Genomic DNA, 17,676 nt, shown 5'->3' with positions numbered 1-17,676 from the left:
ACAGTCCTACATACTATCAATAGATAAACTTATCACCTTGTTCAAATCCTCTTTATCCTTTCTGCGTTTTAAAAATCTGTTTAGTGTATTAATAATTAATAGAAGTATGTGAAAATCACCCATGAAGACAGTGGATCTATAGATTCTTCGTGTGGTTGTTTCCATTTTTGTGTTACCTATTTGGAGGCTATTTTATTCGGTACAGACACAGAATTGTTTTAACTTTTGATTGAAATGAACTTTTTGTCATTATGCAGTTACTCTTTATCTGTAAGAAAGTTTTATACCTTCAAGTTTATTTTAGCAAATTTTAATGCAACCCTACCAACTGTCTTCTGGTTGGTACTAATCTGGTATTTCTTTCTTCAACTTTTTGCTTTTAAACATTGTGTCCTTAAGCTTAGGTGTTTGCCTCTGGTAAACGGCATGCAATTGGATTTTTTAAAGCTTTAAAAATTTGGCAAGTTTAACCTATTCATGTTTATTTGATTCCTGATATATCTGAACTTGATTTAATATGTTTTTGTTTTGTTTTGATTTTTGAGATGGAGTCTTGCTCTGTTGCCTAGGCTGGAGTGGAGTGGCAAGCTCTTGGCTCACTGCAATCTCTGCCTCCCAGGTTCAAGCGATTCTCTTGCCTCAGCCTCTTGAGTAGTTGGGACTATACGCCCGCGCCACCACGCCCCACTAATTTTTGCATTTTTAGTAGAGACAGGATTTCACCATGTTGGCCAGGCTGGTCTTGAACTCCTGACCTCATGTGATCCGCCCACCTCGGCCTTCCAAAGCGCTGGGATACAGGCGTAAGCCACTGCACCCAACCGATTTACAATGTTTTAAATTTCTATTTATCTTGCCTTTTCTATGCTTCTTGCTTGCATAAACCTAAGTTTCTACATGCTTTTTATCCTCAATTCATTTTTCTTCTCCCCATAAGATTAGAATTTATATTTTTATTTTTAGTGATGACCTTTGAAATTTGATGCTGTATATTAAACTTTAAAAAGTCTATAGTTAAATAATATCTTACTTCTATTCCAAAACCATTCAATTACCACAGAAAAATTTAACTCCAATAAATTACAGGCTGCTGTTGATTATATATTTTTGTCAATATACTATTGTCTACTACTGTTTAATCCATTCAGAATATGTTCTCTAATCACAGTGGAAATAAGCTAAAAACCAATTACGAAAAATAAAGAATCCCAACTACCTTAAAATTAAACAATTACATAATTCAAGAGTCAAAAAGAAATCACAACAGGTATCAGAAAATATTTATGAACTGACCAGCTTCTTTCGGTCCCTACCCTTCTCTTGGAAAGGATCAAAAGGGAGGGTTTTGAAAAAGTTTTTATGATAACATAGCCACTGGAGACACTGATCTTACTGAATTTCTTACATGGGGAAAAACAGTTCAAACCAGAATATTACTGATCATTGTTATCACTGATTTTAAAAATTAAATCACAAGAACAATAATCACCCAGAATGAGCAGAGATATATACATATGCACATACTCTTATTTATCACTTATTAAAGTAGACCATTTAATATCTCTGATTCATATTACAATATCTGTTTCATTTGAAGTCAGGTATTAAGAAATACAGACTGGCTATTTATAAAACATGTCTTAGCTGCAACTCACCTTAACATAGCTATTACTAGTGTTTAAATCTTGACTGATGTTAAGATACTCCCCAAATTGATCCACAGATAATAATCCTATCAAAATCCCATCTGCCTTTTCTTGAGGAAATTGACAAGCTGATCCTAAAATTCATATCAAAATGCAAGGGATCCAGAACAGCCTAAACAATCTTGAAAAAGAAGAGTGAAGTTGGAACAATCATCCTTGGTGATTTCAAAACTTACTATAAATGCTGCAGCAATCTGGACAACGTGATATTGGCATAAGGGCAGACACCCAGATCAATGGAATACAACTGAGGCCCTAAAAGTGAACCCTTACACATTTAATTAACTAGTATTTTAGAAGAGCACCAAAACAGTCCCATGGGAAAACAATACTCTTTTCAACAAATGATGCTGATATAACTGAATATTCACATGCAAAAGAATGAAGTTAAGACTCCTACTTCATACCATACAGAAAAATTAACTCAGAATGAACAAATGACCTAAATATATGAGCCTAAACTATAAAACATAGGAGGGGCTGGGCATTGTGGCTCACACCAGTAATCCCAGCACTCCGAGAGGATGAGGCAGACAGATAATCAGGGTCAAAAGATGGATACCATCCTGGCCAACATGGTAAAAACCCGTCTCTACTAAAACTACAAAAATTAGCTGGGTGTGGTGGCGTGCGCCTGTAGTCCCAGATTCTCAGGAGGCTGAGCCAAGAGAATCACTTGGACCCGGGAGGTGGAGGTTGCAGTGAGCTGAGATTGCGCCACTGCACTCCAGCCTGGGCACAGAGCAAGACTCCATCTCAAAAAGCAAAACAAAATATACAAAGAAGTCTCTGTGACACGGGATTAGACAATAGTTTCCAGATATGATACTGAAAGCACAAGTGACAATAGAAAACAAAAAACCAGATAAGTTGGACATCATTAAAATCTAAAATTTTGTGTTTTAAGAAAGTCAAAAGATAACCATCAAATAGGGAAAAAAATATTTCTAAATCATATCTGACAAAGGGCTTTTATCTAGAGTATATAAAGAACATTGACATGCAACAATAAAAAGGAAAACATACCAATTTTTTAAATGGCAAAAAATTTAAACAGACATTCCTCCAAAGAAAATATACAAACACCCAATGAGCAAATGAAAATATATACAACACCATTAGCCATCAGGGAAATGCAAATCATAACCACAAAAAAGAGATACCATTTCATACACATTAGGATGTGAAAATCAAAAACAGAGACAACTCATAGAGTTGGCAAGGACGTGGAAAAATTGGAACCCTCAAATACTGCTGGTAGTAAAAGGGTACAGCCACTTTGAAAAACAGTTTACAAGTTCCTCAAAAAGAGGAAATGCCAAAAGTTATCATATGACCCAACAATTCCACTCTACAATATACTCAAGAGAAATAAAACCGTATGTCCACACAGAAACTTACAAATGTTCATAGCAGTATTATTCATAATGGCCAAAAGGTATAATAAACACATCAAATGCCCAACAATTAATGGCTAAACAAATTGTGGTATACCCATACAATGGAACATTATTCAGCCATAAAGGGAATGAAGTTCATGCTATACCGTGGATAAACCTGAAAAACGTTACGCTAAGTGAAAGCAGCCATTCTCAAAAGACCACCTATTATATGATTTGACTTATATAAAATGTCCAGAATAGACAAATCTGTAGAAACAAAAAGTAGATCAGTGGTTGCCAGGGACTGGGGGAGAAAGAAATAGTGACTGCTAACAGGTATGGAATTTCTTTTGGAGATGATCAAAGTATTCTAAAATTAGACAGTGGTGTTGATTGCACAAGTCTGTGAATATACAAAAAATACCACTGAACTGTAGACTTTAAAAGGTGAATTTGACGGAATGTAAATTATACCTCAACAAAGCTGTTTCTAAAAAATGGAGGACAAATTTACTGATAATATGGGTGTATTTTAATTAAAATTACATATCCTATTCTATGAATTCTTTGGTTATTTATTCAGGTCATTCGTGACTTAAAAACTAACTTGTCTGATGTTGGGAATAACTATTTGAATCAGAAATGCATATAGCACACTTATAGGTCAATGGTATCTGTGATAGGCAGTCTCTTGACTAGGCTGTAGGCTCCTAGCGAATAGAAGCCTTGTCAGATTCATCTCTTTATCTCCAGTACCTAAAAGAAGTCCTGTTCCATTTTGTATCAATGAATGCATGCTACTGGATGCAATGCAAGAGTCTTTCTTAGTCACATCAGAACTATGCAGAGTGTGTACCTTTCCATTTACCAAAAAAAAAAGGCAAAGAAAAGAGATGACATTCTTTCTTTATTGGGGCTGGGGAGGAGCTTACACTGTGGACTGTCTTTCATTCTCTCACTCACCTGCCTTTGTTGAAGAGGGACGAGACAGTTTCTGGCTATAGATGTGTGCAGCACTTTGGAAAGAGGAAAAGGGGCCAATGGTGTAACTTCCTGATCGACAGCGTGGCAGGCCAGCAGGGCTTGGGATGTTGTGTGTCCCAGGATGGAGGGAGGGAGAAGCACTGTCAGAGACTGTGTTCAGTAAAATTGTTGGCTGGTGAGGCATGCTAGGGATAGCTGAAGGAATTTGAGATAAAGAAGAATGGTGGCCAGGCCCTGGAGAGAGGTCAGAATTCCCAGAGGTGTTGGGAATTTTCTGTAGAGTAGCAGCAGGACCAGAGAAAGTAGAGGAAGAATTAGTATAAACTAATTTAGCCTCTTTTTCTGCTGAAGTGGTAAATCCTGTTAAAAACAAAACAAAACGACATAATTTTAGGAAAAATGGACATACGACCTCTATAAAACATAAATATTTTTAAAACATAAACATCACAATCATCTTGGCATGAAACAGAAATCATGAAAAACACAGACTTTAATTCATCATAAATGTAATGATTTTTGCCTATCAGAAATGACCTGAAAACAGAAATAGGAATTTCTAAAAGCTAGAGTTGGAATAGCCACTAAGAAAAAGAGCAGGCATGTTTCACACATGTTAGCACATCAAGACAAAGTCTCCACTAGCAACAGCTAATTCCTCTCACTCTTCTTTTTACCCTTCTAGACTTAAGAAAATGAAAAAGTCTTTGGAAGGAAAATAGTTTATCGATAGGTAAGAGAAAATTCTAAGGGAAAAGGAAGAACAAAGAAAAATAATTTCTTTGGGGTAATGTTTCATGCTTTAGAAATATTTAATATCTGATGACTATTTTCGTCTTTTAGGGAATTATCAGAGAGCAGCAAATCTAGGTAGGTTTGAAATCACTCACGAGATAATTTATCAGAATGAATTTCTGTTGTCTGTTGCTGCTTAGGCGGCTTTATTTTCACTTCTTCCATTATTGTCTCAGGGTGATCTGAAACAAGAAATCCTGAACTTAAAACTCTCTTATAATCAATTGCAAGTCCATTATTCTGTAAATCATTTTATTTCCAAAAATATAACACAACTTCTAATCAATGGTGGAAAACATGGCATGTCTCACCACACTTTTCCAAGGATGAACACACCCACAGCCCTATGGAGTACGCAACCAATTAAATGTTTCCCAGCTATTCCCAATCCCAGCTATAGTTAGCTGAACCAGAAAAAGGTACCCAAACCCAGGGCAGCCATTCATGGACAGCCAACAAGCTAGGGCATATATCAGAGAAAAAAATATTAAGAGCCATCAGACGCTTATGCCAGGAATTCAGACTGAGGGTTCTAAGAAAGCAAGTTGGTTGGCAGACCTCCTGGAGCCAAGAAGTAGTAGTAACACGTATGGGGCAGTGAAGCTACCCCGACACAGCAAGAGCAGTCCCACTATTCATTGGCATAATGCCTGGATACTGCGATGGCTCTGTATCTTAAACCTCTCAGTTTTACTGGAGATAGGTTGATCGGTATATTCAACAATAGTATCATTCTAAAAAATTTTGACTCTAATACCTAATTTTTTCTTCACAACAGAATTTTGAAACAGAATAGCCAGAGCTAATCATATATACAAATATTCCAAAATCTTGTCAAGGGCTAGAATCATACAAAAACTTAAGAAAGGCCAATTTTACGGATCATCTTTCAGAGTGAAAGAATAAAGACATATGAATTTTCTCCCCTCCATCGCCAACAGCAGTGGTCACACTGTCACACACTTGTTGGTTCATGTTTGAAATGAGTCCAGATACCATACTATCAAAGGTCATAATGTTGTTTCCTGGATTTAAGCCTTCCCACTGCCCCCTAGTTATCCTTAATAGATTTAGACAGGTGTAGATCTTATGTAAAGTACTTAAAACACACACTCTAGAATTGCGAATGACCCATCAGTACAAAAGATGTTGCCACTACATGCTGTTATGGCTTCCACATTACTGCCAGGGGAGAAATGTTAGATGAACTTCCATCTAGGCCCCCACCTCCCTGAATTAGCACACTTTTCTCTATCCCAACCTTATTATAAGAATTCCTGGCCAGGCGCGGTGGCTCACTTTGGGTGGATCACGAGGTCAAGAGATTGAGACATGGATGAAACCCCGTCTCTACTAAAAATACAAAAAATTAACTGGGCATGGTGGCGCGTGCCTGTAGTCCCAGCTACTCAGGAGGCTGAGGCAGGAGAATTGCCTGAACCCAGGAGGCGGAGGTTGCAGTGAGCCGAGATCGTGCCATTGCACTCCAGCCCGGGTAACAAGAGCGAAACTCCGTCTCAAAAGAAAAAAAGAAAAAAAAGAATTCCTTTGCCTCCCTTAGCCAATACTCTTATGGGAGCTTTTCAGAGCTTCTGCCAGCTTTCTTCTTATATTCACTCACCTGACTTTATCTACCAGACAATAAACTTTATACCTATTACGTGTTAGGCACTTTGCTAGGGATACAATCACAGTCCTGGTCATTGTATCCCTAGCAAAGTGCCTAACACGTAATAGGTCGCTAAGTTAAAAAAAAAAAAATAAGTATAGAAGGAATGAATGACCAGGTGAATGAAGTTAGAAAAACTCAAAGGAAAGGGTTAGATTCAGGACTTCCAGTAATACAATAATTCAATTATACAGTGAGTTAAATAGGCTTATGTGGATTAGCCTATGAATCAAATTAAAACATTAACACTGTTTCTTTGGGAAAATTCATTCCACATTTTGAATGACTAATCTTCCTGGCTATTTCCACATTAGATTATCATAGCCTTAAGAGCAGGGAAGAAATCTCCATCTTTGAATATAGTGCTTAGCACACTGAAAAAAATCAGTAGATTGATTACCTATGCCTTAGGCTTCCATCTAGGTTTTAAGTTAATTTCATATTTAAAGCACAGAGCTTTGTTTATAACAGTATGTCACTGCTATTTTTTTTTAATCTTGGTAATGTGAGCTAGACAGCATGTCCATATTCAATTACAAAATCCCCAACCACGGAATTCCCCAGCAGTAAGAAGTTTTAGGAACATATGGGGGCATTCTGGATTATCACAATGGCTGAGGGAAGCTAATGTCACAACAGGGTTGGAACCAGGTATATTAGACACCAGGTATGGAACAAAGAATTATCCTGCTCCGAATGCCAATGATGTTACCATAGACAAAGTAACAAAATTGACAAGAGTGAGAAATAATCATTAAGAGAGACAGAAAGGTAGACTAAGAGCACAAACTTTGAGTCAGGCAGACTATGGATCAAATTCCTTGTTCCCTGCATAATAAAGGATAAGCTTGGGCAAGTTACTCAGTCTCTTTTAGTTTATTTCCTAATTTGTAAAGAGGTTTTGTAAAAGTGCCCACTCTACGTGGTTCTGGAAAGTAAAAAATAAGACCATGTCCGGCAGACAGTAAGATCGGTGTTCACTAAATACCAGCTATTAATAGCTTTTCTTGAAAAGCTCTCTGCTGTTAATCATCATGAAAAAAAAAATCAGACCAGGGCCCTCTTCTGCTTTTAGAACAGAAAGTACTATCCCATGCTCCACCCACTCCCCACGTTGCAAAGTCTCACTACGTTGGAGACTATCAGTGCTTAGCCAACACATTATTCCTCATTCTCCTTTGCACTTCTCATTTCTTCACTTGTTCTTCTTATTTTTCATTAAGTAACAATCATACTTACCACCTTTTGCCCCACTATTAGAATAACTGTTGTTCTCAGAACTTTTAGAGTGAGTCCCCAGGAAGACACTGGTAGATTTGTTCTTTTGGGTATAAAAAGTCAACACCTCCTCCAGTTCAGCCTCACTGAAATGAGGAGAAAAAGCATGGTCAGACAGGAAGCTATTCTGAAAAATCTTTCCACCAGATTTTATTATGGAAACAGAGCAAGCTGGAAAAGGGAAAAATGAAATCGCAAGCTGAAAATTCCCTATTAATAGGTGGTTAAAATGAAATATAAATGAAAGCAATCTAAAAAATTTAAAGCATAAGGCTTTATTCATTTTATTCATCCCACAACAAATTTTCTAATCTGCACTAATATGGTAGCCACTAGTCAATCACGTGACTATGTAAATTCAAATTAAATTAAAAAAATTTTTCCCCATAGTTATACTAGCCACATTTCAAGGGTTCAGCAGTCAGCCACAAAATGTTCTATTGGACAGCCATGTTCTAGAACAGGTGGCAACCGACTCACACTGTGGGCTAAACCTGAACAGTGACTTGTTTTCGTGGCCCCCAGCTAAGAATTAAAAACATATTTTTAAAGAAGGATATCCAAAAAAAAAAAAAAAAAAAGTTTGTCCAGCTCACTTCTAGATAACTGAAGTATCTTCACTTAAAGAGTCACTTATTTTCATTGCCCATGTCAGAAACAAGGAAATCTACTAACAACCACAGAAGAATTTCCTAACCATCTATGTAACACAGGAGACTAAACTAGATCATCTCTAACTCACTTCAAATTACTGAAATTATATGCTCTTTATGAACAGCCACAAAACAGAAACTATAAGAAAACAGATGAGGGGCTAGTGGATTCTTCTAGTGAACATGCCACGCATGGACTTTTATATCTGTGGCTTCTCAATGGCCTTTTCCTTTAGCTTGGTTACGTTCTAGATAAGTGGCTATTAAGTGAAGCATGCCTATAATATCACAGAGAACCTATATCCAATCTTCAGAAAACACACTCTAACTGGAACCTAGAAGCCACCTTTATGAACCTCAGCATAGACCCCAAAGTCTCCAAAGTAGCTAAATGCCCAAGATAAATCTCTCAAGTAACTATCAAAGATCTACAGCTGAGGTTGCAAACAGGCAGCTACCTCTGCCTGTCAGTGTTTTTTCTTTGGCCCTTCACAGAATACTGAAAGGCAAAGGTTATGGTTGGTCAAAATACTAGCTGCTTTATGTCTGTCTTATCCTCTGCCCACTTCATAATTTATGTTTTCCTGCCTGACTCTTGCAGGTATTTGAATTTACCAGCCCTGAAAAGTATCCATGTATTCAAACCAAACTTAATAAAAGAATCGACACTACCACATATTTCCCAATAATCAATGCCTAATCCACAATCAGAAGTAATTATGTTCCAAAGCATTTTATCTCCAAATCTATATAATTAGATAAGAGTATGTATAATTCATTTCTGGTATCCAGTTAGACTTGCTTGGGAAATAGCGCCTTTTTAAAGGTTAGGGGTTTTTTTTCTTCTTTTTTTAACTATATATTTTAGGGATTTTGAAGATCCTTAGGGCAAACCAGAAATTAATCTTTTAGCTTTAAAAAGTAGAGCTATTTTCTGGACAAAATCTGTTTTCTTTTTTTCCTTTTCTCTTTTTATAATATTGATGAGAGAAGCTGTTTCTATACCTGTTTTATCAATCATATCACTTAAGACTCAAAAATGTCAACAAATAACATCATACAATTATGAACGCCTAAAAATTATATATTTGTTTACTGTAAAGCACTTGATAGTGAGGTCTATAAAAAGTAGTAAACAAAGATCATAGTATGCTGGTGATTGATAAGCCCCTACCCCCTACCTCATTTAACTTCACAAATCAACATAGGGTAGATTTTCTACTGATTGTCTCCCTATTTGTGACTTTGACAGTCGAAACCTAAGTAATGGGGCTTACGGTTGCTTTATCCTATTTTATTTTAATGGTTTTGCACATCTCTCTATTTAGAAAAAAAACTTACACTTCCAGTGTAAGGTTTACAAGATTTAAAACTAAGTGCCTTTGTTATCTCTTCCTTTGTAAGCCAACATAAATGGACAAAATGGCCTAGATGACTTTTATCAAGATAGAGAGATGAATATTGAGATTTTTCATTCATAAAGGCTAGTCCTAAGCATGAAGAACTTGTTCTATTTTATATAAATTAGGTGCAACCCTCACAGAGTTGAGAAATTCAAATTCCTCAACCTATTCAATGTAGGCAAAATGTGGTAATTTCTACTCCATGAGTAGGTCAGGGATAAATTCACACCCAGTAAATATGAGATGCCTTGGCTGGGCGCAGTGACTCATGCCTGTAATCCCAGCACTTTGGGAGGCCAAGGCAGGCGGATCACGAGGTCAAGAGATTGAAACCATCCTGGCCAACATGGTGAAACCCCATCTCTACTAAAAAATACAAAAATTAGCTGGGTGTGGTGGCGCATGACTGTAACCCCAGCTACCCGGGAGGCTGAGGCAGGAGAATCGCTTGAACCCAGGAGGCAGAGGTTGCAGTGAGGCAAGATGGCGCCACTGTACTCCAGCCTGGTGATAGAGCAAGATTCCATCTCAAAAAAAAAAAAAAAAAGAGAGATGCCTCTAACTTCAACTTTCCAAAGGGCTCTCTTGTCACTCGACGTGTACTGTCTAGAACTACAGTCCTGATACCCAGCAGTAACATTCTCATAACTGAAGCCATGAAATCAGCAACATAATTGGCTAAGATATGGGGAGGCCATGCCTATAAAATTTTTTCTCCTTCTGAGAATGATTTTTTTCATCCTTTAGAGACAGGGTCTCACTATGTTGCCCGAGCTGGCCTTGAACTCCTGGATTCAAGCAATCCTCCTGCCTCAGGCTCCCAAGTAACTGGGACTAAAAGGGTGTGTTACTGTTTACAGCTTTATGAGTGATTTCATTCCCATCCATGTGTCAGAAACAAAGGAATGCTGGGTATTCAATGAGCAGTATGGAAGGTAGAATAAGATAGTTTTTATTAATCAAGAATGTCTTCTACCTTGCTTGTCTGATAAACTCCTGAAAGATTTCCATATTCACTCCATCTTCCTCTTCTTCCTCAAGTTTCTTCTTTGATTTCTTTTCAGCCATTTGTTCTGTTTCCTACCCAGTGCCCAAACCCCACAGAAAAACAAGATAAAACTGACTCCTAATAAATATGCACTTCATCATGTAGTTTCAATAGCTTTGAGTTAATCTGTCCTTACAGCAAATACATTTAATTCTTGTATGTACTTTTGCCACCTAGAAATTTGATATATTACTTTTGGCCATGATTTTGTAAAACATTTTGAAATTCCCAACTTGCAGAATGAATGTGAGTTTTAATCATGTTTTTACTTTCTTTTTTTTTTTTTTGAGATGGAGTTTCGCTCTTCTTACCCAGGCTGGAGTGCAATGGCGTGATCTTGGCTCACCACAACCTCTGCCTCCTGGGTTCAGGCAATTCTCCTGCCTCAGCCTCCTGAGTAGCTGGGATTAGAGGCATGCGTTAACATGCCCAGCTAATTTTTTGTATTTTTAGTAGAGACGGGGTTTCATCATGTTGACCAGGATGGTCTCGATCTCTTGACCTCGTGATCCACCCACCTCGGCCTCCCAAAGTGCTGGGATTACAGGCGTGAGCCACCGCGCCTGGCCCCATGTTTTCACTTTCTACTTACAAAGCCCACTGATTAAAGAGTTTTTAAATAGTAGCTTAGTACTATCTATGATCATTCTTGTAGCTTTAACAATATGACAACAGAGACACAGTGTTTTGTTCCAATTAGGAGAGGACAGGTAGATCTTGGAAGGTACTCTTATACCAGCTTCCAAACTGAATAAATCCTTCACTTATGTAAGACAAAACATAATTCTCAACAGATTTGGAGTAAATTCTGGCTATAAGTTTGGTGCATTGATATTCTACTAACAATTCCATGCAACTTTAGAAAAGCCCTAGGCCTCAGCTTTTCCTTCTGCAAACTGACCAAACCTCCCAAATTATATATTTCTTTATTTTAATATTTAAAAAAATATATATATTTTATTATACTTTAAGTTCTGGGATACATGTGTAGATCTTGTAGGATTGTTACACAGGTATACATACTCCATGGTGGTTTGCTGCATCCATTCCCCCGGCACCTACATTAGGTACTTCTCCTAATCTCTCCCCAATCTCCCCACCCCCTACTATCCCTCCACAAGCCCCCCACCCCTCAACAGACCCCAGTGTGTGATGTTCCCCTCCCTGTGTCCATGTGTTCTCATTGTTCAGCACCCACTTATGAGTGAGAACATGCTGTGTTTGGTTTCTGTTCTTGTGTCAGTTTGCTGAGAATGGTGGTTTCAAGATTCATCCATGTCACTGCAAAGGACATGAACTCATCCTTTTTTATGGCCGCATAGTATTCCATTGTGTACATGTGCCATATTTTCTTTATCCAGTCTACCAATGATGGGCATCTGGGTTGGTTCCAAGTCTTTGCTATTGTGAACAGTGCTGCAGTGAACATTCGTGTGCACATGTCCTTACAATAGAACGATATATAATCCTTTAGGTATATACCCAGTAATGGGATTCCTGGGTGAAATGGTATTTCTATTTCTAAATCCTTGAGGAATCACCACACATTCTTCCATAATGGTTGAACTAATTTACGCTCCCACCAACAGTAGAAAAGCTTTGCAATTTCTCCACATCCTCTCCAGCATCTGTTGTCTCCAGGTTTTTTAATGATTACCATTCTAACTGGCATGAGATGGTTCCTCAATGTGGTTTGGATTTGCATTTCTCTAGTGATCAGTGATGATGAGAATTTTTTCATATGTTTGTTGGCTGAATAAATGTTTTCTTTTAAAAAGTATCTGTTCGGATCAGGTGCAGTGGCTCAAGCCTGTAATCCCAGCACTTTGGGAGGCTAAGGCAGGTGGATCAAGAGGTCAAGAGATCGAGACCATTCTGGTCAACATGGTGAAATCCCGTCTCTAGTCAAAATACAAAAAAATTAGCTGGGCATGGTGGCACGTGCCTGTAATCCCAGCTACTCAGGAGGCTGAGGCAGGAGAATTGACTGAACTCAGGAGGCGGAGGTTGCGGTGAGCCAAGATGGCACCATTGCTCTCCAGCCTGGGTAACAAGAGCGAAACTCCATCTCAAAAAAAAAAAGTGTCTGTTCATATACTTCGCCCACTTTTTGATGGAGTTGCTTGTTTTTTTCTTGTAAATTTGTTTTAGTTCTTTGTAGATTCTGGATATTAGCCCTTTGTCAGATCCAAAATGATACTCTTAATGCACTCTGAGATCCCAGGATATAGGATGCTTTGCAAAATATTCTAATTAAATAGTATATTTCCTGGGCTTGAATATAAAATTCTGTAACTGTATAAAATGATTTAAAAGATGAAAGTATAACTTGCTCAAGAAAGAATATGTCATCATATTCAATCCACAGTTCAAATTTGTTCTCAAATGGTTAATTTGCCACTGTCCACAGGCACACTAACAACCACGAAGACTCACACAGCCTAGAATTCATCTCAGTGCTCAAAAGGAATACACCTTTTGATGGAAAATAAGAATTAACTATGGCCACTGGACCTTCAGGAATAATAAACAGTTTTTCAACCCAGCTGGGTTAAGATGTGGGGTCCTTCTTCCCTTAACAGTAATGCACAAGGGATGGCGATGCCAGAACCGAAGCAGAGCACCTCCACCTAGTTGGACCGAGGCTTCTAGTTTGTTTCTGACGGTGTATGGCAATCTAAAGCCCAAGACTTACAGATAAAAGACTCACCTTGCTGTATATAAGGATAAAGTCACCGAGCTGATTGGCCAGGATTCTTCTGCGTTCCAGAAGTGCCAGTCGTCGGCTGGGTAATATCATCCTCAGTGAATGCTGGAGGTTACTTGATGCTCGCTTGAGGAAACGAACTACCAGCTCCTATAAATTAAACAGTCGTGGGAGAAAAAAAAGCAGGGATGGTGCTAAGCAACAGAAGACAAGCTATGAAGGGACTACATAACAGAGATGTAAGAAGATGTATATTACACATTTCAACAAACAAGGCCCAAAGCAAACAGGTTAGGTATAATAAGGATACAGAAAGACAAAACAAAAAAGAAAGAAACTTATTTCCTTCCCTCAATAAGCTGGCAATCAGAAAATTAAAATCAAGTATGTACGTAAATAACTATGCAATAAAGCAGTAGTTGTAAAAGCACCTTAGTATATACACAAACAGTACTATTTGGGGAAGTACTATGCATCCAAAGACAGGTAGTAGAAACTAAACTGTGGAAGCAGAAGTAAGTATCAAAGGTGAGAAAACAGGAAGAGAATACAGAAATATTCATATTTAGAGATAGAAACGCTGAGGAAAAATCAGGAAAAAAAAACAAGTTAGAAACATAGAAAACCAGGAGAAAATAGGCTGGGCACGGTGGCTCACACCTGTAATCTTAGCACTTTTGGGAAGCTGAGGTGGGCAGGTCGCCTGAGGTCAGGAGTTCGAGTTCAGCCTGGCCAACATGGTAAAATCCCATTTCTAAGAAAAATACAAAAATTAGCTGGGCATGGTGGCACACACCTGTAATCTCAGCTACTTGGGAGGCTGAGGCATGAGAATCACTTGAACCTGGGAGACGGAGATTGCACTGAGCCAAGATCACACCACTGCACTCCAGCTTGGGTGACACAGCAAGATCCCGTTTCAAAAAACAAAAAGAAAATTAGGAGACAATAGTGTCATGGAAGCCAACTGAAGAAAGGGTTCCATGTCAAATGCTTCCAAAAGCTTGGAGTGGGAAAGGACCACTACAAAGACAGGGCCTTGGATCTGACCATTGAGGAATAATTTCAAGAAAACAGTTTCCACGAAGAGAGCACAGGTGGGTAAGAATACAGGTGAAGAGTAGAAACTAATGACTTTAAAAGTGTCATGATTAAGGCAAAGAAAGAACTATAATAGTAGCTTGCAAAGTAACAGCTTTTTTTCTTTCCCAAGGATAAGGGGGCTTTTAGAGTTGGGGGTTGGCAAGGAAGGCACAGTGGAAAGTTATCAAGGGAAAGAAAGACTACATCTCACTTAAAATGGGGAAAAAGGATTTTGTAATCTGAACAGATATCAATCAGATTACTGATAAAATCACAAATGCTTCAAAGAGAGATTTTATGAGCCCAAGAGGCTTAAAGATGCTGTTGTCCAAAAACCATAATAAAATTGCCTTTAGATGATACATTGGGGATGTTCTGTTGATATTCCTACTGTGAGTTATGAGATAAAGAATCTCTAACGCTAAGCTGGAGCAGAGAGGCCAACTCTCTAACTACCAAAAGCAAGACCACTGCTGCAGTCATCAGGGAAGGGGGTACGGCTTGCTCTCTAGATGCATTTTCTTTTTCTTTTCTTTTTTTTATTGTTTTGTCACCCAGGCTGTAGTGCAGTGGTGTGATCCCAGCTCACTATAATTTCTGCCTCCCAGGTTCAAGCAATTCTCTTGTCTTAGCCTCCCGTGTAGCTAGGATTACAGGTGCGTACCACCACACCCAGCTAATTTTGTATATTTTAGTAGAGATGGGGTTTCATCATGTTGGCCAGGCTGGTCTCAAACTCCTGGCCTCAAGTGATCCACCCGCCTCAGCCTCCCAAAGTGCTGGGATTATAGGCGGGAGCCACTGTGTCCAGCTTAGATATATTTTCAAGAAAGAATTCACAGAAGTGGTATTAAGTTTTGCAGTGATGATCCTCAATATTCTTGTAGAAAGTCCCAAAGATACTATATGAGTTCCAAGCCAGCATCAGCAGTGGTTATTCCTTTTTGAACTGTTTTCTTCTTCTTAAATTTGATTTTGGTTCATTGTCCTTTGGTGCCAATTTACTCCAGCATAAATGAAACAGCCTCATAACCAGAGGGTTGAATTTCATAGTTCTATTCTGCTGTCTTTACTATAGGGTGGTTTAAGCTGTTATATTAAAACATTTTTTTTTTCACAGTGGAGCAGACAAACTGACTCTCAAAAAGGCAGTTTCAATTTTCCACTTGGAAAGAGTAGAGCTAACATTTTCCACTGATGGTTGAAGGATTATTCACAACACACAAAGTTTTATCTCTGGGTTGCATTGACTACTTTAAATGCGTAAGTTGTTTTCTGGGATAACCAAGATGTTTTTATAACAAACCTGGCATAAAGACTTGCCTTTTGTATGTGAAGAACTAAATATTACAGTAAGGTCACCACTGAGTGGAACAAAGAATGCAGCTTTCTCAGACTTAAAGGCCCCTCTCTTTTTGGTGACAAATCCCTGTAATTAAAAAGAATATGGGGCTGGGTGCCATGGCTCATGCCTGTATTCCCAGCACTTTGGGAGGCCGAGGCAGGCAGATCACCTGAGGTCGGGAGTTTGAGACCAGCCTGACCAACATGGAGAAACCTTGTCCCTACTAAAAATATAAAATTAGTTGGGTGTGGTGGTGCATGCCTGTAATCTCAGCTACTCAGGAGACTGAGGCAGAAGAATTATTGGAACCCGGGAGGCAGAGGTCGCAGTGAACCGAGATGGCGCCATTGCACTCCAGCCTCAGCAGTAAGATGAAACTCCATTACACACACACACACACACACACACACACACACACACACAAAAGAATATGGAAGGGCTGTGGCTTCTTCTATAAGCTCTGACCTTGCCAAACAGTTTAAAGCTCCCGTCATTCTGATTTACACACACAAAAAACTGTCCTACAATATTGAATCACAGGAATGTCCAAATGACTGATATACAGTAAAAATTAAATACAAGTTTTATTCCAGCAATCTAAGAATCTTACAAACTTACAACTAGTTAAATAAAAAATATCAACTTGGAGGATGGTGTGTTCTGACAGGGCCTAGGATAAGGTGATGACTTGAGAAGAACTAATTTGACTACTCAGGACAGAAAATAAATGCCTTACGATGCACGAACCCAGTGGAAGAGCAAGTAATGTAGAATTAAAATATCTGAGTTTAAGTTCCAGTTTCATCACATACAACCTGTGAAACCTTGGCTTCTCTAGGTCTTTGTGTGTTCTTCTGTGAAATAGGGATGATAATGCCTACCTGAAAGAGTTAATAACATGTGAGGTGGCTTGAGAAAGGACTGTAAATTGTTACTCTTTGCACAGGGCTTTGCACCCAACAAGAAACCAGTTTCCATTGCAAACTTAAATACATTGATGCCTTCACTACATGGTATAACGAACATAGTTCCAGATCAAAGATTTGCTTCACATTAAAGTATAAGAAATCTAAAAACTTTCTTATGTACTAATTCTTTCACCAGAAAAATACATTGCACTTTACCCTAATAGAAAAAGAAAAACCACAGAATGAAAAAAGAAAAAGGAAAAGTAAAAAGGTTCCAATAAGAGCCTCACCATCTGTTCATCCTCTTTGGCAGCCCAACTGGCACTGAACGTCTGACCTCCACTGCCTTTCATCAGGCGAATTTGAACATGCTGGAGATAGGCAGAGAATGCTAATCGGGCCTGCACTTTGCTATAGAAATCCAAAACAACATACCGTTATGAGACAGAAGTGTAAACCTACAAAATGTGTACTTGCTTCTCTCAAAGTGGCTTTGAGAATCCTTCTATTTTGATGGCTAAGAAATATAAAACCCATCTTACAGTCTGTGAATAATGATTCCTTCTAAACAGTATATGAGGGGTTTTTTTTAATAAAAAAAGTCCTATTAAAATAATCAGAGATGGAGAATCCCATTTTCTCATTATTAACATGAGAAAAAAACAAGAATAGAAAATTAAATTTCTTACTCAACACCTTCTCTTTGAAGATTTAT

At 38.3% G+C, this 17,676-nt stretch overlaps 1 protein-coding gene across 50 annotated transcripts in view; it reads right to left on the bottom strand.

The window, feature by feature from the left end:
• Nucleotides 1-17,676, bottom strand: part of TTLL5 (tubulin tyrosine ligase like 5) — a 293,499-nt gene that overhangs the window by 165,002 nt on the left and 110,821 nt on the right. For all 50 annotated transcript variants that reach the window (XR_013521423.1, XR_013521412.1, XR_013521413.1 and 47 more), the window contains 6 exons: nucleotides 17,252-17,372; nucleotides 13,629-13,775; nucleotides 10,847-10,950; nucleotides 7,776-7,900; nucleotides 4,963-5,049; nucleotides 4,052-4,432 (listed from right to left, as the gene is read on the bottom strand). Coding sequence is in view for 36 of the 50 variants with exons in the window: in XM_078335474.1 (XP_078191600.1) it covers nucleotides 4,052-4,432; nucleotides 4,963-5,049; nucleotides 7,776-7,900; nucleotides 10,847-10,950; nucleotides 13,629-13,775; nucleotides 17,252-17,372 (965 nt within the window). In the remaining 14 variants the exon portion in view is untranslated. The remainder of the gene's footprint in view (nucleotides 1-4,051; nucleotides 4,433-4,962; nucleotides 5,050-7,775; nucleotides 7,901-10,846; nucleotides 10,951-13,628; nucleotides 13,776-17,251; nucleotides 17,373-17,676) is intronic.

This window comes from Callithrix jacchus, chromosome 8, assembly GCF_049354715.1.
Source record: "Callithrix jacchus isolate 240 chromosome 8, calJac240_pri, whole genome shotgun sequence".
NCBI lineage: Eukaryota > Metazoa > Chordata > Mammalia > Primates > Cebidae > Callithrix > Callithrix jacchus.
This window is presented reverse-complemented; position numbering and strand designations above follow the sequence as displayed.